The following is a 22,788-nucleotide window of genomic DNA, read 5'->3' as shown; positions in this document are numbered from 1 at the left end:
AGTTCCTCTCACTCACCTTCTGTTTTATATGGATCAGAGTCATTACAACATAGAAGGAGGCTTGATTTGCCCATCACATCCACAGATGTTTAATAATCCTCAGCTTATTGCCGATGGACTTGATGTTATACCCAGCTATACATGGTCATTGCAGAAAGATCTAAAACATCTATTTTTTTAAAATTTCAGTGAAGGATTATTAAACAAATTGGGGAAGGCAGTGCGCAGTGATATTGTCACTAGTAATCCAGAGACCCAGGGCAATCCTCTGGGGACCTGGATTTGAATCCCACCACGGTAAATGATGAAATTTGATTGTGAAACCATTGTCGTTTGTGGTATAAGCTTCGCTATGCTTATACAAGTCAATATGCTTGTAATATGTAACACTTGTAATATGCTTCACTAATGCCCTTTAGGGAAGGAAATCTGCTGCCCTTGCCTGGTGATGATGTGGAGATGCCAGCGTTGGACTGGGGTAAACACAGTAAGAGTTTTAACAACACCAGGTTAAAGTCCAACAGGTTTATTTGGTAGCAAATGCCATTAGCTTTCAGAGCACTGTTCCTTCCTCAGATGGAGTGGATATCTGCTCACAAATAAGGCAAACGGAGACACAAACTCAAGTTACAGAATACTGATTAGAATGCGAATCTTTACAGCTAATCAAGTCTTAAAGATACAGACAATGTGAGTGGAGAGAGCATTAGGCACAGGTTAAAGAAATGTCTATTGTCTCCAGACAGGACAGCCAGTGAGATTCTGCAAGTCCAGGAGGCAAGCTGTGGGGGTTACCGATAGTGTGACATGAACCCAAGATCCCGGTTTAGGCCATCCTCGTGTGCGGAACTTGGCTATCAGTTTCTGCTCAGCGATTCTGCGCTGTCGTGTGTCGTGAAGGCCGCCTTGGAGAACGTTCACCCGAAGATCAGAGGCCGAATGCCCGTGACCGCTGAAGTGCTCCCCCACAGGAAGTGAACAGTCTTGCCTGGTGATTGTCGAGCGGTGTTCATTCACCCGTTGTCATAGCGTCTGCATGGTTTCCCCAATGTACCATGCCTCGGGACATCCTTTCCTGCAGCGTATCAGGTAGACAACGTTGGCCGAGTTGCAAGAGTAGGTACCTGGTAGATGGTGTTCTCAGGTGAGATGATGGCATCCGTGTCGATGATCTGGCACGTCTTGCAGAGGTTGCTGTGGCAGGGTTGTGTGGTGTCGTGGTCACTGTTCTCCTGAAAGTTGGGTAGTTTGCTGCGGACAATGGTCTGTTTGAGGTTGTGCGGTTGTTTGAAGACAAGAAGTGGGGGTGTGGGGATGGCCTTGGCGAGATGTTCGTCTTCGTCAATGACATGTTGAAGGCTCCGGAGGAGATGCCGTAGCTTCTCCGCTCCGGGGAAGTACTGGACGACGAAGGGTACACTGTCCACCGTGTCCCATGTTTGTCTTCTGAGGAGGTTGGTGCGGTTTTTCGCTGTGGCGCGTCGGAACTGTCGATCGACGAGTCGAGCGCCATATCCTGTTCTTATGGGGGCATCTTTCAGCGTCTGGAGGTGTCTGTTGCGACCCTCCTCATCCGCGCAGATCCTGTGTATACGGAGGGCTTGTCCGTAGGGGATGGCTTCTCCGAAAGCTGATGGCATTTGCTACCAAATAAACCTGTTGGACTTTAACCTGGTGTTGTTAAAACTCTTACTTTCCTGGTGACCCCAGACCCATATCAACGTGGTTGCCTCTTAAATGCCCTCTGAAATGGCTTACCGAGCCACTCAGTTCAAGGGCAATTAAGAATGGGCAACCAATGCGGCCTAGCCAGCAATGTCCACATCCCATGAATTAATAAAAAGAACAAATTCAGAGTTAGCACAACTTAACAGCTCCCTGTGAATTCCCCATTTCAGATTATTTTACAATCATTAAATGATGTTGAATTAATATTACCTTTTAATTGAACATCCCAATGCTTGACAAAATAACTCCTTGGTATATACTCCCCCCCACATCTTCATCTGTCACAGTTCACCCTCTGATTTCAGCTTCTCTGCCGTTTGGCCATTCACGCCTTTTATTCTCTCCATAGACTGCCATTAGCAGCCTTTCCCCTTGTTTCTGTTGCTATGAATCGTCTTTCATTCCCTCACCTGCAGTGTAAATATTCCCACTTTCTATGCCGTTTAGCTTTGACAAAGGGTCATCTGGACTCAAAACATCAGCAATTTTCTCTCCTTACAGATGCTGCTAGACCTGCTGAGATTTTCCAGCATTTTCTCTTTTGGTTTCAGATTGCAGCATCCGCAGTAATTTGCTTTTATCCTTGGTATATACTGATTGCCAAGTAGGCAATTAAATATTATAATCAGGAACGAATACTCATTTTATAGAAAGTATACATGCTGGTTGATTTTGATGGTTTTCTTTGCTCATTCATGACCACTTTTCTGTTTAATTTAACAATTACCACATGACCTGAGCACAATATCCTAATCAATTTTAAAATGAGCAGGATAAATGACAGGATAAAGGAAATAGACAAAAGGCGGGTAACTACAGGCCGGTTAGCTTAACGTCTGTAGTTGGGAAAATGCTGGAATCCATCATTAAAGAAGCAATAGCAGGCCATCTGGATAAGAATGGTTCCATTAAGCAGACGCAGCATGGATTCATGAGGGGAAAGTCATGCTTGACGAACTTGTTGGATTTTTATGAAGATGTGACTAGTGCGGTTGACGGAGGGGAACCGGTGGATGTGGTGTTTTTGGATTTCCAAAAGGCGTTTGATAAGGTGCCTCACAAAAGGTTGCTGAAGAAGATTGGGTCACACTGAGTTGGGGGTAGGGTGTTAGCGTGGATTGGGGATTGGCTATCCGACAGGAAGCAGAGAGTCGGAATAGATGGGTGCTTTTCTGGTTGGCAGATGGTAACTAGTGGCGTGCCGCAGGGATCGGTACTGGGGCCTCAACTATTTACCATTTATATAGACGATCTGGAGGAGGGGACTGAGTGTAGGGTAACAAAGTTTGCAGACGACACAAAGATAAGTGGAAAAGTGAATCGTGTGGAGGGCGTAGAAGGTCTACAGAGAGATTTGGACAGGCTGAGTGAGTGGGCGAGGATCTGGCAGATGGAGTATAACGTTGACAAATGCGAGGTTATTCACTTTGGAGGAAATAATAGCAAATTGGATTATTATCTAAATGGAAAAAAATTACAACATGCTACTGTGCAAAGGGACCTGGGGTCCTTGTGCATGAGACGCAAAAACCCAGTCTGCAGGTGCAACAGGTGATCAAGAAGGCAAATGGGATGTTGGCCTATATCGCAAGGAGGATAGAATATAAAAGCAGAGATGTCTTGCTGCATCTGTACAGGGCATTGGTGAGGCCGCAGCTGGAATACTGTGTGCAGTATTGGTCCCCTTATTTGCGGAAGGATATATTGGCCTTGGAGGGAGTGCAGAGAAGGTTCACCAGGTTGATACCAGAGATGAGGGGTGTTGATTATGAGGAGAGACTGAGCAGATTGGGTTTGTACTCATTGGAATTTAGAAGGCTGAGGGGGGATCTTATAGAGACCTATAAGATAATGAAGGGGCTGGATAGGATAGAGGTGGAGAGATTCTTTCCACTTAGGAAGGAAGCTAGAACTAGAGGGCACAGCCTCAAAATAAAGGGGGATCAGTTTAGGACAGAGTTGAGGAGGAACTTCTTCTCTCAGAGGGAGGTGAATCTCTGGAATTCTCTGCCCACTGAAGTGGTGGAGGCTACCTCGTTGAATATGTTTAAATCACGGATAGATGGATTCCTGATCGGTAAAGGAATTAGGGGTTATAGGGATCAGGCGGGTAAGTGGAACTGATCCACTTCAGATCAGCCATGATCTTATTGAATGGCGGGGCAGGCTCGAGGGGTAGATGGCCTACTCCTGCTCCTATTTCTTATGTTCTTATGACTGATTTAGATCAAAATATTTCAGTATTGAGTTACTCAGAAGGGCATCAAAAGAAATAGCAGAAATTCTGAAGAAAGAGGACTTTAAGATAAAAAACTGGAGTTCTCAAATTGTGTGGTCATCTTCCAGGAATTCCTATTCTGATTTAATTGGATTTATGCATGTTGTACTTGTTCCAGGTTGTATCCACTAATGACATCCAGCCCTGATCCTGTTGAAAAATGCAGGATCAGAGGAAGAGCATCCATATTGCATTGGGCTAGAGTAACTACATCACTAAAGCACGTGAAACGCAATAAATTTTCCCCAATTTTGTAAGACTCTATAGTGGGAGCCCACTTCTTCCCTTCAGGAGGCTGGTACATGACTACTTAGTCAGATTTATGTAAAGCTGAGAATACAGCAACTCTGAATTCCCTGCTCATCTGACCTGTGCCATCCTCAGGGACGAGTGAAGGTTCTTACTGTATATGAACCCAGGTGGAGTCTTCTGTTTCAGCAGAAGATTTCAACACTAATGCATTTATTATCTTCATTTTCAAGTTTTGCTTTGACAGCCATAGACACTTTAAAAGTTTGTTACCTGATTTTCTTTCCAGCTCTGAAAAAGTAGGGCTGACTCAGTCACGCAATACGATTTCAATTGTGGAACAAATTACTGGAACTTGCACTTTTGATTTATTATGTTTACTTCATCGTTACTGATATCCTCTGTTTAGACCATGATCTAAGGACACATTTTAGAAAAGTTTTAAAAACAGGGAACATACCTGAATAGTGCTACTAGTTAGAACTTCATTTTTTAGAATCATAGAATCCCTACAGTGCAGAAGGAGGCCATTCGGCCCATCGAGTCTGCACCAATCACCATCCCACCCAGGCCCTATCCCCAAAAGCCCATGCATTTACCCTAGCTAGTCCCCCTGACACCATGGGCAATTTAGCATGGCCAATCCACCTAACCTGCAGATCTTTGGATTGTGGGAGGAAACCAGAGCACCCGGAGGAAACCCACGCAGTCACGGGGAGAATGTGCAAACTCCACACAGACAGTGACCGGAATCGAACCCGGGTCCCTGGTTCTGTGAGACAGCAGTGCTAACCACTGTGCCGCCCATTTGATTTAGCATGATAAGTTATTATTGTTCATGCATCAGGAAGTGTGCCAAAATTTAGTTTCAGTGTCACAACTACCTGACATCCTGCTGCATGGTGTATGGTGAGCAACCAATCCCCCCAGACTGATGATTGCCCCGTTCTCCATTAGCTGGCTGAACCACGAGGACTTCATGCAGTATCTGCTAGCCCACCAGCTGGACTATGGCCTATTGACCTATCACTTGTTCAACTAGGTCACTGCCTCCAGGTTATCTCCCCTCCTGCCCAGACAGGGCTTCAGCCTGGTGCACAGCCATACTGGAAGTGGCGTATGCTCCTTGGGCTGTTGAAATAGATGTATGTAATGACAGCATGAAGTGGCCAGTATAAGCATTTGGGGAGGCTGCTCAGGCCCAAGCCGGTTTCAAAGAATAGAGAACAAAGAAAATTACAGCACAAGAACAGGCCCTTCAGCCCACCAAGTCTGCACCGACCATACCACCCGACTGAACTAAAACCCTTACCCTTCCAGGGACCTTATCCCTCTATTCCCATCCTATTCATGTATTTGTCAAAACGTCCCTTAAATGTCACTATCGTATCTGCTTTCACTACCTCCCCTGGCAGTGAGTTCTCAGCACCCACCACTCTCTATGTAAAAAACCTGCCTCTTACATCTCCTTTAAACCTTGCCCCTCGCAACTTAAACCTATGCCCCCTAGTAATTGACACTTCCACCCTGGGAAAAAGCTTCTGACTATCCACTCTATCCATGCCTCTCATAATCTTGTAGACTTCTATCAGGTTACCCCTCAATCTCCGTCGTTCCAGTGAGAACAAACCAAGTTTCTCCAACCTCTCCTCGCAGCTGATCCCCTCTATGCCAGGCAATACCATGGTAAATCTTTTCTGTACCCTCGCCAAAGCCTCCACATCCTTCTGGTCGAGTGGTGACTAGAATTGAACACTATAATTCCAAATGCAGCCTAACTAAGGTTCTATAAAGCTGCAACACGACTTGCCAATTTTTAAACTCAATGCCCCGGCCGATGAAGGCAAGCATGCTTCTTGACTACCTTCTCCACCTGCATTGCCACTTTCAGTGACCTGTGTTCCTGTACACCCAGATCCCTTTGCCTATCAATACTCTTAAGGGTTCTGCCATTTATATTTCCTATTTGTATTAGACCTTCCAAAATGCATCACATTTGTCTGGATTAAACTCTATCTGCCACCTCTCCGTCCAAGTCTCCAACTGATCTGTATCCTCTGATGGTCCTCATCGCTATCTGCAAATCCAGCAACCTTTGTGTCGTCCGCAAACTTACTAATCAAACCAGTTACGGTTCCCTCCAAATCATTTATATATATATATATTGCACACAGCAAAGGTCCCAGCATTGATACCTGAGGAACGCCACTTGTCACAGCCCTCCATTCAGAAACGCACCCTTCCACAACCACCACCAGATTAGCCTGCAGGTTCCTCAGGCCAAAGAAACACTCCGAGATCTGGTACAGATCATCACTAGCCGTCATCATCAGAATCATTCCAAGTCGTGCAAGTGTTTGCCCTTATAAAAAAAATTTCAAGTAGCTTCCTTTGCGTTCTATTGGTTCAGATACTATTCAGGTTTTATCACATAGCACTTGTTGTGTCTTGTGTGGCTGCAATTAACAGGGAGGAATGCAGTGGGCAACACTTTGTCTGGGACAGGATTGTAAACCAATCTTTTTACATGTTTTCCAATGGAAATGTTCGTTTTGCAAATTTTTATCAACACCCTGTTTTTCAGAAACACATTTGTGTGCTAAACGATAGAAAGGAGTCACCAATCCAGTATTGCTACCGTTATTAGATATCTGGATCGGTCAAAAAAGAAATAGTATCTTATTAGGTAAAGTTGTCAGTCAATATTTGTATCATTTCAACATTATATGGAGGATAATATAGACTTTGTTCTCTTGTAAATTTAAGCCTTAGCCATGGAATCTCCTGCTCACTTCCCGTCAGTTTGTAAAAAAGCCTTGAAGATCGCCTTATCTCTTCAAAAGAAGCAGTCTGATAAGGATGGCATACGCTGCAGGTCAGTATCCAAGCTAGAGAGGGACATATAGCCTGTTATGTAATGTAGCCTTACCCCGTTGTGGGAATTATTGGGCATTGCCTTCATTTAGAACATAGAACAGTACAGCACAGAACAGGCCCTTCGGCCCACGATGTGCCGAGTTTTATCTGAAACCAAGATCAAGCTATCCCACTCCCTATCCTGGTGTGCTCCATGTGCCTATCCAATAACCGCTTAAATGTTCCTAAAGTGTCTGACTCCACTATCACTGCAGGCAGTCCATTCCACACCCCGACCACTCTCTGCGTAAAGAACTTACCTCTGATATCCTTCCTGTATCTCCCACCACGAACCCTATAGTTATGCCCCCTTGTAATAGCTCCATCCACCCGAGGAAATAGTCTTGGTTTCATTGGTTTATTTTACGCACAGCAATTATCAGAACTCTCACTGATGATCTAGTATAGAACATATTTGTCAGAAATTATGACACCAATTCCAAGATTAGCTGATACGTATTTACAAATAATGACAATAAATACTCTCCAATACTGGTCCATCCAAACAGTCTCTTGTAATTGTGTACCTTGTGTATCACAATATATACATTCTCCACCCCACCTAAACCATGTGATGTCCTGGGCGATATGGAAAACTAGATTAAAAAAAAAATACAGGCCAACTTAGAGGAGGGAAAAAGTGAAATTGTTCTCCAAATTATCTAGGTGATTGAATCTAATCCAGGAAATTATTTTAGCGCGATTCGCTGAAATAACTTTTTTAAGCGTCTTTTGCACACACAAACAGGATTCGCCTGTCACTTGTAAGAATTTAACGAATTGGCACCTGCTTTACAAATCAGCATTGTGTTCCAGAGGTCCACTGTTCCCTCAGATACGAATCACCCCCTGATATCTAATCTATTTAGTAATTGTTTAGCGCAAGTTTCAGTCGATGATATGGGGAAATGCATCATAAATGTTTGCCATACTACTTCAGCCCTAATCTCGAGGCACATGATGTTCTTGGTGGGGCTTCAAGGTGCTTTTTTGGGAGGATAATTCAGCTCCAGTTTGTTTTTGTGTGTGCTTGAAGCATTAACCACAGAACGCATATTACCATGTTTCCAATCTCAAATCTGCTTCCAAAACACTTGTGACGAAAGGTCATCCATCTGAAACATTAACTCTGTTTATCTCTCAGCAGGTACTGCCTGGCCTGCTGAGTTTTTCCAGAATTTTCTGTTTTATTAATTGAAATGAAAAGATCATTTTTGAAGACTGTTTGTCTGTTGCTAGGATGGAGGTAGTCATGGAGATCTACAGCACACAGAAAAAGCCCTTCAGCCCAACATGTCTGCACCACCTATTCTAATCCCATTTTCCAGTACTTGACCCATAGCCTTGTATGCCTTAGCATTGCAAGTGTACATCTAAACATTTTTTATATGTTATGAGGGTCAATGCCTTCATCATCCTCTCAGACAGTGAGTTCCAGACTCCCACCACCATTTGGGTGAAAAGGTTTTTCCTTGCATCCCTTCCAAACCTCTTGCCCCTTACCTTAAATCTGTCCCCCAGCTTGTTGATCTGCCCACCAAGAGGAAAAGTTTCTTCCTGTCTACTCCATCTATGCCTCTCACAATTTTATACATTTCAGTCATGTACCTCCTCTGCTCCAAGGAAAGCAAGCCCAGTCTATCCAATCTCTCTTCATAACTAAAACTCCAGCCCAGGAAACATCCTGGTAAATATGTTCTGCACTCTCTCCAATGCTATCACATCCCTCCTATAATGTGGATTCCAGAATTGCACACAATACTATCGCTGTGGCCTAACTAACATTTTATACAGTTCCAACATAACTCTTCAGCTCTCTGCTTCGGCTAATAAAGACAAGTTGAAATCTTATTTTAACGTTTAGAGGATAATCATTAAGGATTAACTTGCTTTTTTCTCCATAGCAAATTGCTACACAGCTTGATCCAGATCTCACTCCCTACAGGAGTAACTGAAATAGAACCTCGGGTCCTTGAGGAAGTCTGGTCATACTATGAGGAAGCATTCATCATTGTAGAGAGTTTGGTGAGTGAGGGAAGAATGAGAGCATAGGGGAGTTAAAAAATAAAACCTTTCCTCTATACTTGAACCTTGTACCAGAGTAATAAGGTCTGAATGGACCCTGTTTTGAAAAAGAAAAAGGCCAAATTCTTTGTTTTGTATTGTGATTTCTTGCTATTAACAATGTAGTGAAACTGAGTTATAGCTCAAATTAGGAGAAAGTTTTGATCTTTCCTGCTTGAATTAGCTTGGAAATAAATTTGGCAGATACAGAGCACTAATAAATCAACACCAGTTTTGTAATAATCATATAGTAGAAGGTCTTTATGATGCCAGAGCTTCCCATGGCTAGAAAACCTTATGGAACAATGGCAGCTCTGGCTAGCATTCTGGTTCACTCATCCTCACAGTTTCATGCTGAGTACCAATCTCTATGGATTGGGGACATCCTATGAAGGAATCCACTACCTGCAACTGTGCAATGCTGCCTTGCCACCTAACTCAAAAACAGGTTACATTGGACAGCATGGCAAGGGCACTCTGCTAATGGACTTCCTTTATTGAGATTTTAAAGCCAGTCATTGGTGGGGAGATTCTCCCAGCTAGGGTGGTGGGGGGATCGCACCTGCTGGGAGTTTGGGTCTGTGGGGGGGTGGTCAGGGCTGGCCGGAAGGCCAGTGATCAGAGGTTGTGGGGATCAGAAGGCAGCGTTGCTGACAGATCGGCGCATGTGCAGTGGCCTGCTCAGTGCTATGGTGCCGGCCTCTCCAGCGGGAATAGGCCCCGCCCCCAGCTTTTCAGTGTGAATGGGTGCTCATGAAGTTGTAAACTGTTGTCTGTGAAATATTCTATACAGACACTTTGATCAGTTTATCACATTTACTCAAGTGCTTTTACTTTGAGACAAAGGACTGTGCTTCAAACTTAGTTTTATTAAAAACAGTCATGGATTAAAGAAACAATTCTTACACAATAGATGCGGGGCGGCATGGTGGCACAATGGTCAGCACTGCTGCTTCACAGCAGGTTCTATTCCCAATTTGGATCACTGTCTCTGTGGAGTTTGCACATTCTCCCTGTGTCTGCGTGGGTTTCCTCCGGGTGCTCCAGTTTCCTCCCATAGTCCAAAGATATGCAGGTTAGGTGGATTGACCATGCTAAATTGCCCCTTAGTATCAGGGGGACTAGATAGAGTAAATGCATGGAGTTATGGCGATAGGGTCTGGGTGGGATTGTGGTTGGTGCAGACTCGATGGGCTGAATAGCCTCCATCTGCACTGTCTGATTCTATGATTAAGTTAATTTTCCCCGAAGCAGGCTAATTTCTTGAGAAATAAAAACTATCTTGTCTGGTGAAATCGATTGGGCTGTTGGATTCAATGAAATGAGCTCACAGTGACAGATGAACTCGGGCTCCTCTTAGCACGAAGGTGGATCTCACATTGCCTCTTGCATTGTCCCAGGTCACAGGAGATTTGGTGGAGTCTTTGCTGGAGTTTAACTTGAAAAATGGCTGTTTTTATCCTCCCCCTTCCTCCTTCGAATGTTCCCTGTGTTGTACCTTTTAATTCTCAGATACTTTCAACCAGTTTACTTCAAGGTTTTACCCCGGTGCCCTTATTTGCAAGGTGGACAAAGGACAAACACAAGTAAAGGTTCAACAAGTTTATTAATAATAACACTAATAATAACACTATTTATGTGGGTTATTATTATTAATAATAACCCACATAAAACAAGAGGATACCCCAGATTCAAGTATACTACCCGTAAAGGTGGTTTGGTTAAACTGCAGGCCCGATTCTCTGAGTCCCTCTGGTCTGTCGTCACGAAGGTCAGTCTCGATGGCTGCTGCTTCCTTCCTTCCTTCCTTCTCTGGTCAGTCTTCCAAATGGTCACGGCCGCCTCCCCTGTCGAGTCTTCGCTGCAGTGTGCCTCTGAGTGTGTCCCTTTATCCCCAGCCTGCTTGCCTTTCCAGAAACTTCTCTGGCTTCCGGCCAATGAGGTCCCAGGAGGGGGTTCCAATCCCCAGTGGGTTTCTTGATGTCTGCCTGACAGGACACCAGGGTCCGCCCCCCAGGTTTCTTGATGTCTGCCTGACAGGACACCAGGGTCCGCCCCCCAGGTGTCCATCTCCATGTTGTTGAACTTGTTATCAGGTAAGGTTTCTACAGGATCTCTTGGTGACAGAAAGTCTGGCCCGATCTGGGCTTCTAACAATAGACCGATGCATTTCAATGAGGTGCCATGATCTCCTGCTAAGTCTCAAGTAGAGTGTAACGACCTTTGATGGGTGGTTGATGGGTCAGGCCCAGACACATTTGTGTATTGTACAATTGGCCTGCCTGAGGTTTGACTGCGTTTGATTTCAATGTGCCCAATTCTTTAATTTAGGATATCCAATTTTATCAGCCTTAAAACTAGGCCCTGTTTATATCACCAGACCTGGCTTTCAGCCAATGAGGTGACAGGGTGAGGGCCACAACACCCGAACAAGATTAGGCCAGGTGATCCTAGTTATACATATCTCTTTTCAGGTATGGTTAATAGCAGTGAGTCTGGCTGAGACGAGGGAATACACAATCATAATGTCTTCTAGCTAAGTACCTGCTGATGGGTTTCGGGCCATAACGACTCTTCCAATGTAAAGTTTGAGCCTCTCTGTTCAACATGCAAGAGGCCTGGGTTCTGGTTTCGGGTCATGATGACTTCTCTATTGTTTAGGTGAAGTCTGGTGTTTGATATGCGAGACTGTTCTGATGTGTGTCCCTGTTGGCTTTTGAACTGTGGTAACCTTGTAGAAGCAGTTTTAGCTGTATTAATTTAAAAGTGTCCAATTTTATGTTGGGCTTAATTTCTCAGGCTGTTGTACATTTGACCATAAAACACAAGAGATGATTAGCTCATATTAATTACATGACCTGAAGATAGAAATATGAGTACGTATGATTCTGTTCAGGAGGAATGTCCTTTAAGTAACATTTGTGCCACACAAGTGCCAAGCAAAGACCATCTCGAACAAGAGAGTGCTAGCCACCTTCTGTTGACATTCAACAGCATTACTATTGCAGAGTCGCCCACCATCAACTATTTGGTGGTTACCATTGACCATAAACTGAACTGGAACTGCCTGACACTGTGGCAATAAGAGGAAATCAGAGGCTGGAAATTATATAGCAAATAACTCACCCCCGACTCCCCAAAACCTGTCCTCCCAGTCAGGTGAGTGCTAGAATACTCTCCATTTGCCTGGATGAGTGCAGCTACAACAGCAGTCAAGGAACTCGACACCATCCAGAACAAAGCAACCAACTTGACTGGAACCCCATGCTCCACCCTAAGTATCCACTCCCTCCGCAACTGACACACACGGGCAATAGTGTGTATCATCTTGAAGATGCACTGCAGGAACTTCAACAGCATCTTCAAAACCCAGAAACTCTACTACGTAAAAGGAAATGGGCAGCAGACACAAGCACCACGGCCTGCAAGTTCTGCTCAAAGTCAAAGAGCATCACTGTCCTTCATTGTTGCCATGTCCCTCTCTGATTGCACTGTGGGAGTTCTTAAGAACATAAGATAAAAAATAGGAGTAGACATGTAGCTCATCAAGCCAGCTCTGCCAATCAGGATGATCATGGCTGATCATCGGTCTTAACTCCACTTTCTTGTCTGCTTCCCGTTTATCTCAGCCTTAAGTATATATTCAGCAGTGAAGCATCCACAGTCCTCTGAAGTAAAGAATTCCAAAGATTAACAACCCTTTGAAGAAATTTCTCCTGATCTCAGTTCTAAAGGATCGTCCCCATATCCTGTGGCACCATCTCTAACTAGGGGAACAAACTCTCAGGTATTACCTATAAAGCCCCTTAAGAATTTTGCATGTTTCAATGAAATTATCTCTTTATTCTTCTAAGCACCTCAGAGTATAGGCCCAATTTACTCATCCTGTCAAAATACAACAACCTTTACGACATGGGCTGAAATAGTTTAAGAAGGCAGCTCACAACCACCTTCTCAAGGGCAATTAGGGATAAAACAGTGGTGCATCTTGTTCAATTTGTACTTTAAAGATTGAAGAATGTGAGGCCTAGGTGAGCAAATTTTGTATATGTCTTAGGCTATGTTTTTCTTTGTGTAGCAAGAGGAATATCCAGAGGTGGAGATCCTGTGGCTGATGACTCGAGCTTGGAATACAGGGGCTTCCTTGTACAGTTTGGGGAAATATACTGAAGCAGAGCAATGGTGTGGGCTTGGAATGCGTTTCCTCAAACATCTGGGTTCTCTCAGGGCCAACTATGAAAGCCAGGTAAGACAAATTTACAGTAAGAATCATTCATTTAGTTAAAGAAAAAACCTTCATTATTTATGAGCCTTGGTATACAAAATTATGCATTCCTTTAGTACCTTAATGCAGAAAAAAACTTCCAAGACATTTGCAGGCAAAGATTCACAAGCAGAAAATATTGACACAAGCCAATGAAGGAGATATTGGCAGGGGTGATGAAAAGCTTGATCAAATCAGTAGATTTTAAAGAAGTTCTTAATGGAGGACAAAAAGGTGGAGAGGCAGAGAAGTTTAGGAAGAGACTTTCAGAGAATGGAAGCAGGTGGCTGAAGGCCTAGTCAGTAATAATCATAAGGCAATACTTATTATCCACTTCTAGCTACCTTAAAGATTTTTGCTACTGGGCCAGGCAGCTTGTGTTTGCAAATTTCCTGGCTTTGTAGACCAGCTTTGATTCAAAGTGGCCCTTAAACCCAACTTCTGTTCCAGGGAGATGGAGTGGGATTGAGTCAGATCCACCAACCCCAGAAGCAGATCCTATGTGGCTTTGGAAGTGGGTGAATGCCAATACAGGCTGATTAGAAGGCTGATGTTAGTTCTTTGGGACTTTGTCCCAGTTGTATAAGGAGCTCTCTAACCCTCACCCATGTCACTTCCGTAGTCTTTTACCTAGTACAGTGTCTTCCATGGGCAGACCTCAGGAGCCATGTGGCAATGGAAAAAACTTTCAACAATCTAATACAGCTTTTACTCATGCACACTTGATAGTGAAAAACAACTCCATTTATGAATCCCATGCAAAGCTTTTACATCTCAGACATTCAGCCTCTTTATAAAAGCAAAGGAAAATACTATTCAGACCCAACGTAATGGATTGTTGATCCTTTAATTGCCCCTTTAGACTATCAAACTATGAACTCAGGGCCCCCTGTTGAAATAAGCGTAGCTTTTGAAACTCAGCCATGGATTTATAATGAGATAAAAATAGTCCTTGGGAAACAACAAAGAACAATACGAACAGATAATGTTTTTTTTCTAACCTACCCCAGATAGCCTGTCAAGTAAAACAGTGCATCAGACATTAGATTTTTTAATTGTCACTGACAGCTTAAATAATGGGCAGGCAATTTACAAAGTGTCAGAGCATGCCACTTAAACAATCCTAAACTGCCCATCATCTCCACCATCATTTTGTGACTCCCGCATCGCTGATTAAGACCCTTGGACCAGCTTGGCTGCTTCTGGAGCACAAGTTTTCAGGACTATTGCCGGAATATTGTCAGGGCCCATAGCGTTTGTTATACTTGGTATCATGTGGAGTGAATTGATTGGATGAAGACTAACATCTGTGATGCTGGGGACCTCTGGAGGAGGCTGAGATGGATCATCCACTCGGCACTTTTGGCTGAAGATTGTTGTGAATACTTCAGCTTCTTTTGCTCAGACATGCGAGGCTCCTCCATCTTTGAGGATGGGGATATTTGTGGAGCCTCCTCCTCCAGTGAGTTGTTTAATTGTTTAATATTGTGAGCCTAGTCAAAGAGAAAAAGGAAGCATTTGTCAAAGCTAGGAGGCTGGAAACACAAAGCAAGTGTGGAATTCAAGGAAAGTAGAAAGAAACTAAAGCAAGGAGTAAGGAGGGCTAAAAGGGGTCACGAAAAAGCATTGGCCAGCAGGATTAAGGAAAATCCCAAGGCTTTTTATACATATATAAAGAGCAAGATTGGAGCCAGGGAGAGGGTTGGCCCACTCAAGGACAAGGGACGGAATCAACACATAGAGCCAGAGGAAATGGGCGAGGTATTAAATGAGTACTTTGCGTCAGTATTCACCAAAGAGAAGGATTTGGTGGATGATGAGTCTGAGAAAAGTTGTGTAGATTGAGGTATGTTGAGATCAAAAAGGAGGAGGTATTGGGGCTCTTGAGAAACATTAAGGTAGACAAGTCCCCAGGGCCTGATGGGATATACCCCAGAATACTGAGAGAGGCAAGGGAGGAAATTGCTGGGGTCATGAGAGAAATCTTTGTGTCCGCACTGGCTACAGGGGAGAACATGATGTGGAGATGCCGGCGTTGGACTGGGGTAAACACAGTAAGAGTTTTAACAACACCAGGTTAAAGTCCATCAGGTTTATTTGGTAGCAAATGCCATTAGCTTTCGGAGCCCTGCTCCTTCCTCAGATGGAGTGGATATCTGCTCACAAACAGGGCACAGAGACACAAAATCAAGTTACAGAATACTGATTAGAATGTGAATCTTTACAGCTGATCAAATCTTAAAGATACACACAATGTGAGTGGAGGGAGCATTAGGCACAGGTTAAAGAAATGTGTATTGTCTCCAGACAGGACAGCCAGTGAGATTCTGCAAGTCCAGGAGGCAAGCTGTGGGGGTTACCGATAGTGTGACATGAACCCAAGATCCCGGTTTAGGCTGTCCTCATGTGTGCGGAACTTGGCTATCAGTTTCTGCAGCTCGCCAAGTTCCGCACACATGAGGACGGCCTAAACCGGGATCTTGGGTTCATGTTACACTATCGGTAACCCCCACAGCTTGCCTCCTGGACTTGCAGAATCTCACTGGCTGTCCTGTCTGGAGACAATAGACATTTCTTTAACCTGTGCCTAATGCTCCCTCCACTCACATTGTGTGTATCTCTAAGATTTGATTAGCTGTAAAGATTCGCATTCTAATCAGTATTCTGTAACTTGATTTTGTGTCTCTGTGTGCCTTGTTTGTGAGCAGATTTCCACTCCATCTGTCGAAGGAGCAGGGCTCCAAAAGCTAATGGCATTTGCTACCAAATAAACCTGTTGGACTTTAACCTGGTGTTGTTAAAACTCTTACAGGGGAGGTCCCAGAGGATTGGAGAATAGCCAGTGTTGTTTCTTTGTTTAAGAAGGGTAGCAAGAATAATCCAGATAATTACAGGCCGGTGAGCCTTACGTCAGTGGTAGGGAAATTATTGGAGAGGATTCTTCGAGACAGGATTTATTCCCACTTGGAAATAAGTGGACGTATTAGTGAGAGGCAACGTGGTTTTGTGAAGGGGAGGTCGTGTCTCACTAACTTGATCGAGTTTTTTGAGGAAGTGACGAAGATGATTGATGAGGGTAGGGCAGTGGATGTTGTCTACCTGGACTTCAGTAAGGCCTTTGGCAAGGTCTCTCATGGCAGACTGCTGCAGAAGGTGAAGTCGCATGAGATCAGAGGTGAGCTGGCAAGGTGGATACAAAACTGGCTCTGTCAAAGACAGAGGGTCTTTGATGCTCTCTCCACTCGCATTGTTTTGTTTCTTAAAGACTTGATTAGTTGTAAGTATTCGCATTCCAACCATTATTCATGTAAATTGAGTTTGTGTCTTTATATGCTCTGTTTGTGAACAGAATTCCCACTCACCTGAAGAAGGGGCTTGCAGCTCCGAAAGCTTGTGTGGCTTTTGCTACCAAATAAACCTGTTGGACTTTAACCTGGTGTTGTTAAACTTCTTACTGTGTTTACCCCAGTCCAACGCCGGCATCTCCACATCAAGACAGAGGGTAGCAGTGGAAGGGTGCGTTTCTGAATGGAGGACTATGACAAGTGGCATTCCTCAGGCATCAATGCTGGGACCTTTACTGTTTGTAATATATATAAATGATTTGGAGGAAAATGTAACTGGTTTGATTAGTAAGTTTGCGGACGACACAAAGGTTGCTGGATTTGTGGAAGCGATGAGGACCATCAGAGGATACAGCAGGACATAGACCAGTTGGTGACTTGGGCGGAGAGATGGCAGATGGAGTTTAATCTGGACAAATGTGAGGTAATGCATTTTGGAAGGTCTAATGCACATAGGAAATATACAGCAAATGGCAGAATCCTTAAGAGTATTGATAGGCAAAGGGATCTGGGTGTACAGGTACACAGGTCACTGAAAGTGGCAATGCAGGTGGAGAAGGGAATCAAGAAGGCATACGGCATGCTTGCCTTCATTGGCCAGGGCATTGAGTTTTAAAATTGGCAAGTAATGTTGCAGCTTTATAGAACCTTAGTTAGGCCGCACTTGGAATATAGTATTCAATTCTGGTCGCCACACTACCAGAAGGATGTGGAGGCTTTGGAGAGGGTATAGAAAAGATTTACCAGGATGTTGCCTGGCATGGAGGGCATTAGTTATGAGGAGAGGTTGGAGAAACTTGGTTTGTTCTCACTGGAACGATGGAGGTTAAGGGGCGACCTGATAGAATTCTACAAGATTATGAGGGGCATGGACAGAGTGGATAGTCAGAAGCTTTTTCCCAGGGTGGAAGATCAGTTACTAGGGGGCATAGGTTTAAGGTGCGAGGGACAAGGTTTAAAGGAGATATACGAGGCAAGTTTTTTACACAGGGTGGTGGGTGCCTGGAACTCGTTACCGTGGGAGGTAGTGGAAGCAGATACGATAGCGAGTTTTAAGGGGCGTCTTGACAAATACACGAAAAGGATGGGAATAGAAGGATATGGTCCCCGGTAGGGTAGGGGTTTTAGTTCAGTCGGGCAGCATGGTCGGTGCAGGCTTGGAGGGCTGAAGGCCTTGTTCCAGTGCTGTAATTTTCTTTGTTCTAATTGTCCACCATTATTCATGGCTGTATGTGGCGTTACTGCAGATTTTAGATCTGACCTGTTGGTGGTTTAATTGCTTGTCTCCATCTATTACTTGCTGCTTATGCTGTTTGGCATGCAAGTAGTCTTGTGATGTAGCTTCACCAGGTTTACACTTTGGGTATGCCTAGTGTTGCTTTTGGCATGCCCTCCTGCACTCTTCATTGAATCAGGGTTGATCCCCTGGCTTGGTGATAATTCTAGAGTAGGGAATATGTCAGACCGTGAGGTTGCAGATTGTGGTTGAGTATAATTCGGCTGCTGCTGATGGCCCACAGAACTTCATGGATGCCCAGTCTTGAGTTGATAGACCTGTTCGAAGTCTATCCCATTTAGCACAGTGGTAGTGTCACACAACACAATGGAGGGTAATCCTCAATGTGAAGACAGGACATATTCTCCACAGGACTGTCACTCCTACTGATACTGTCATGAACAGATGCATATGCGGTAGGCAGGTTGGTGAGGATGAGGTCAAGTATGTTTTTCCTTCTTGTTGGACCCCTCACCACATGCCACAGTTCCAGTCCTTTAGAATTGAGCCAGCTCGGTCTGTGGTGGTGCAGCCGAGCCACTCGTGGTGATGGACATTGAAGTCCCCCACCCAGAGTACATTGCCACCCTCCGTGCTTCCTCCACGTAGTGTTGAATATGGAGGAGTACTGATTCATCAGCTGAAGGGGGATGACACCTGGTAATCAACAGGAGGCTTCCCTGCCCATGTTTGATGTGACACCATGAGACTTCAAGGGTTCCAGAGTCGATGCTCAGGAATGTCAGGGAAACATTCTCTGGACTGTATACCATTGTGCCGCCACCACTACTGAGAATGTCCTGTGGTGACACAGGACATACACAGGAATGGTGATGTTGGGGACATTATCTGTAAGGTATGATTCCGTGAGTATGACTATTTCAGGTTGTTGTTTGTCTGATCTGTGAGACAGCTATCCCAAATTTGGCACAAGCCCCTGGATGTCAGTAAGGAGTACTTTGCAGGGTCTACAGGGCTGAGTTTCCCATTGTCATTTCTGGTGCCTAGGTCAATGCTGGGTGGTCTCTCCGGTTTGATTCCTTTGTGTTTTCTTCAGAGCGATTGAATATAATTGACTGGTTTGCTAGGCCATTTCCGAAAGCATTGCTGTGGTTCTGGAGTCACATGTAGGCCAGACTAGGTGAGGATGGCAGATGAATATTCAAAACAATCGCCAATGATTTCATGCTCATCATTAGACTTTTAATTCCATATTTTTATTGTGTTTAAATTCTATTTGCTGTGGCGGAATACGCAGCCGGGTCCCCAGAGCATTACACTGGATCTCTAGATTACTCGTCCAGCAATAATATCGCTGTGCCACCTAGCACTCTATAACACTTCTTCCCCCTTAATTTCAAATCTCCTTAAGGAAAGAAACATAGTGAAACTCGTGTCTCAGATATATGTCAATCTTTCGGGAGCTTTGCAACTATTCCATGACCTGCACAGTACCACTGGTGACACGGTAGACATTGGTGAGGCTTGTTGCAGTGGAGCTGGAGTTGGTTGAGTATCTGAATGAAGGTCCCTCATTCTGTACTGGAGTACAGTCCACTGGAAATCCTTGTACAGCAGGAACCACTTGCTTTCGAATATCCACAGCAGCATTTCCTTCTACTGTGTTACCTGGAACTTTTGCTGTCTCCGGGTCATGGCGTAGACAAATGTAATTCTGGTGTCTGAACAACTCTTTCACTGGGCAGTTTCACTACCAAAGATACTGGACCACTTCAGTTGAAAATAACTCCACGCAGGCATGGTTGGTTACTGTAAAAATTCTTGCAGTGACACAATCATTGGATCCCTTGATTTCTTTTCCTAATTCTGCACTCAAACTGATTCTGCATTCATTGCTGTAGTTCCCTTCATGATTTCAATAATTGTGAATAGTTATTCACTTTTCATCTGTTTTTTTCCCCATACGAACAAATGTAATTTCTTTTAATGACACATTTGTTTTCTAAGAGAGAATAATGCTATTGGGAATGACCTTGGCAGAGACGACAAGGTAACATTTTCTCAAAGATCTGATTCAGCCAATGCAGTAGGTATCTGATTTACTCTTCAGGAAGTTAATAACTGAATTGGCTCAAGAAGGCCTAATTCCCTCTTTTGATCTGAATGTGCCAACCATTTGATCATTAAATAACATACTTATCAAAAAGGAATCAAAATAACGGGAATGTAGACTTTTATTTGTTCCTTATGGGATTGTATAACCTGCAGTTCATTGCGGGATTGTATAACCTGCAGCAGTGACTTTCTTAGGAAAGGAGACTGAAAGCTTGCCATCACACAAGCTGCAAATACTAACATCTAGATTAGTTTGCGTTTCATTGGTGTATTCCGTGGTGTATTCCTTACACGTAGGTAGCTTGAAAATACTAATCCCAGAGGGGAGCTACAAATTATGTATTGCAGCAATGATTAATTAAAGATTCCTGAGACGTTCCCCACAGGATTGGTGTTTTCACTGCTCACGAGACAAGCAACCATTGCTCACACGTTCTGTTTTACGGGATAACATTTTGGTCAGTTTTGGCTGCTTATTGATTATGTTTCAGAATTTGCAGCAGTTCGCTCAAAATAGTACTTTCTAATCCTGTTAAGATAATTGCTAATATTGGGATATTTGCTGATCTGTACATTTGTAAACTCGTGTTACATTCATTTGGGGGATGACGTGGATAGTGATTTCTCAAGAGGTATGATCTTGTGATCCAGTGTTGGTCCATGCTTTCCTATTAGTTTCATTAACCTGGAATTTTGAATATGAGTAACCATAGCTGGGAAGTAAACTCTGTCACATGAATGCTCCATCTTATATTTACATGCTTTGATATGACTGTACAGAGAAATTTACACAACTTCTAATGTTCCCACCAGGGTTTTTCAAGTAAAAGTAGAACTACCGTCTTACACATGGTATATGGAATATAATGAAAATGGAAACTTATGAGTTACACACATTATTTGTGTTTTGACAGATGATGGGTCTCTACACTGAAATTTTGGACAGAATGGATAGAGAAAAGAAGGTACTCCCTATTGAAGAGTAAGAGTGTGTCCCATTTCCATTCAGTGGATATAGAACAGGAATGTGGGATTATACATTCTTTACAATAGTGAACTTCTATCTGAATAATATAATTCATTCATTTTAAGAATTTTTTCACTTTTTTATTGACTAAGTTGACATTAATTTCATAGCTGTTCCAAACTGTTAAGTCCAGTCTGGCATTCCTAGAATTTATTCAAATTGTCTATGGGGTAATATTCACAAAAAAATTGTAACGATACTCTTGGGTCCCAAACGTGTTCTGAAAATGTTCAGGAATATGAAATTTATTGGGAAACAAAGCTTTTTCAAACTATTTTCATTTGCTTAGTGTTGTTAAGATTTTTGTTGCCTGCCTTATCGTGTGCGATGAATGTTATATAGTTGACTTTATGTAAACAGATGCAAATATTTAAAATAAATCCAGCCTTTCCATTGAATGGCTGACAGTTGTGTTAAAGTAGCATTGGTGTTATTAAAGGAACACGACAAACCAAGCATCCCAAGATCTCCTAAATGTTAAATATGCAGGAAGATTCAGAACAATAGGGAATTTGAAATAATAGCTGTTGGCATTTCTGGAAAATGTTGTAATAAATTACGTTTAAATGAAAACAGTATTACAGACATGCAAACCCTTGGTAATCTGGACAATTTCAGGTAATCCATGCAGGATTGGGTTGCAGCTCCCATGTTATTCACTGTCTGCATAGGGGCCTAATTAAATTGTATTGCCTCACCTGTTTTGGTTGCCAGGGAAGCCATAATCAGGTGGCAATCACTTTTGTTTTGTTCTGCTCTGAGATTCCAGCTGCCGCTTGGGGGATGTTATGGATCTTACCCAATTTTGTGGGTTCAGTTTATATCGTTCAAACCAATTGTCTCAGATATACTTGCAGCAATTGCTTTGTGCTTGATTTAAATTTAAGGTTCTTGTGTTTTTTTTATTCTTTTGTGGGATGTAAATGTTATTGGCAAGGCCAGGATTGTGTTGCCCATTCGTTATTGCCCTGGAGAAGGTGATGGGGAGCTTCTCCTTGATCCATTGTAGTCTGTCTGTTGGGTAGGTACATGCACAATGCTGTTAGAGTTTGTTTATTTATTTGTCACAAGTAGGCTTACATTCACACTGCAATGACGTTGCTGTGAAAATCCCCTAATCGCCACACTCTGGTGCCTGTTCGGGTACATTGAGGGGTAATTTAGCATGGCCAATTCGCTTAACCTGCACATCTTTGGACTGTGGAAGGAAACTGGAGCACCCGGAAGAAATCCATGCAGACACATGGAGAACATGCAAACTCCACACAGACAGTGACCCAAGCCAGGAATCGAACCCGGGGTCAGGCCACTGTGCCACCGTGAAACAGAAAATAGGAGCAGCAGTAGACCATTTAGCCCTTCGAGCCTATTCTGGCATTCATATGATCACAGCTAATCTTGTATCTCAGCACCATCTTCCATGCTCTCCCCATACTCCTTGACACCGTTAAACTCTAGAAAATCTATCTATTTCCTTCTTAAATAGATTCAGTGACGTGGACTCCATGGTCTTCTGTGGTTGAGAATTCCACATGTTCACCACCCTCTGAGTGAAGAAATTTCTCC

The 22,788-nt window shown here is 43.5% G+C and overlaps 1 protein-coding gene across 1 annotated transcript in view; it reads left to right on the top strand.

Annotated features, from left to right (window-relative positions):
* Window positions 1-21,637, top strand: part of tex11 (testis expressed 11) — a 168,433-nt gene extending 146,796 nt beyond the window's left edge. The window contains exons 26-29 of the mRNA XM_078212049.1: window positions 7,022-7,130; window positions 9,076-9,196; window positions 13,314-13,481; window positions 21,110-21,637. Of these exons, the coding sequence (XP_078068175.1) occupies window positions 7,022-7,130; window positions 9,076-9,196; window positions 13,314-13,481; window positions 21,110-21,181 (470 nt within the window). The 3' untranslated portion in view covers window positions 21,182-21,637. The remainder of the gene's footprint in view (window positions 1-7,021; window positions 7,131-9,075; window positions 9,197-13,313; window positions 13,482-21,109) is intronic.
* Window positions 21,638-22,788: the final 1,151 nt, after the last annotated feature.

Source organism: Mustelus asterias, chromosome 4, assembly GCF_964213995.1.
Source record: "Mustelus asterias chromosome 4, sMusAst1.hap1.1, whole genome shotgun sequence".
NCBI classification, from domain to species: domain Eukaryota; kingdom Metazoa; phylum Chordata; class Chondrichthyes; order Carcharhiniformes; family Triakidae; genus Mustelus; species Mustelus asterias.
This window is presented reverse-complemented; position numbering and strand designations above follow the sequence as displayed.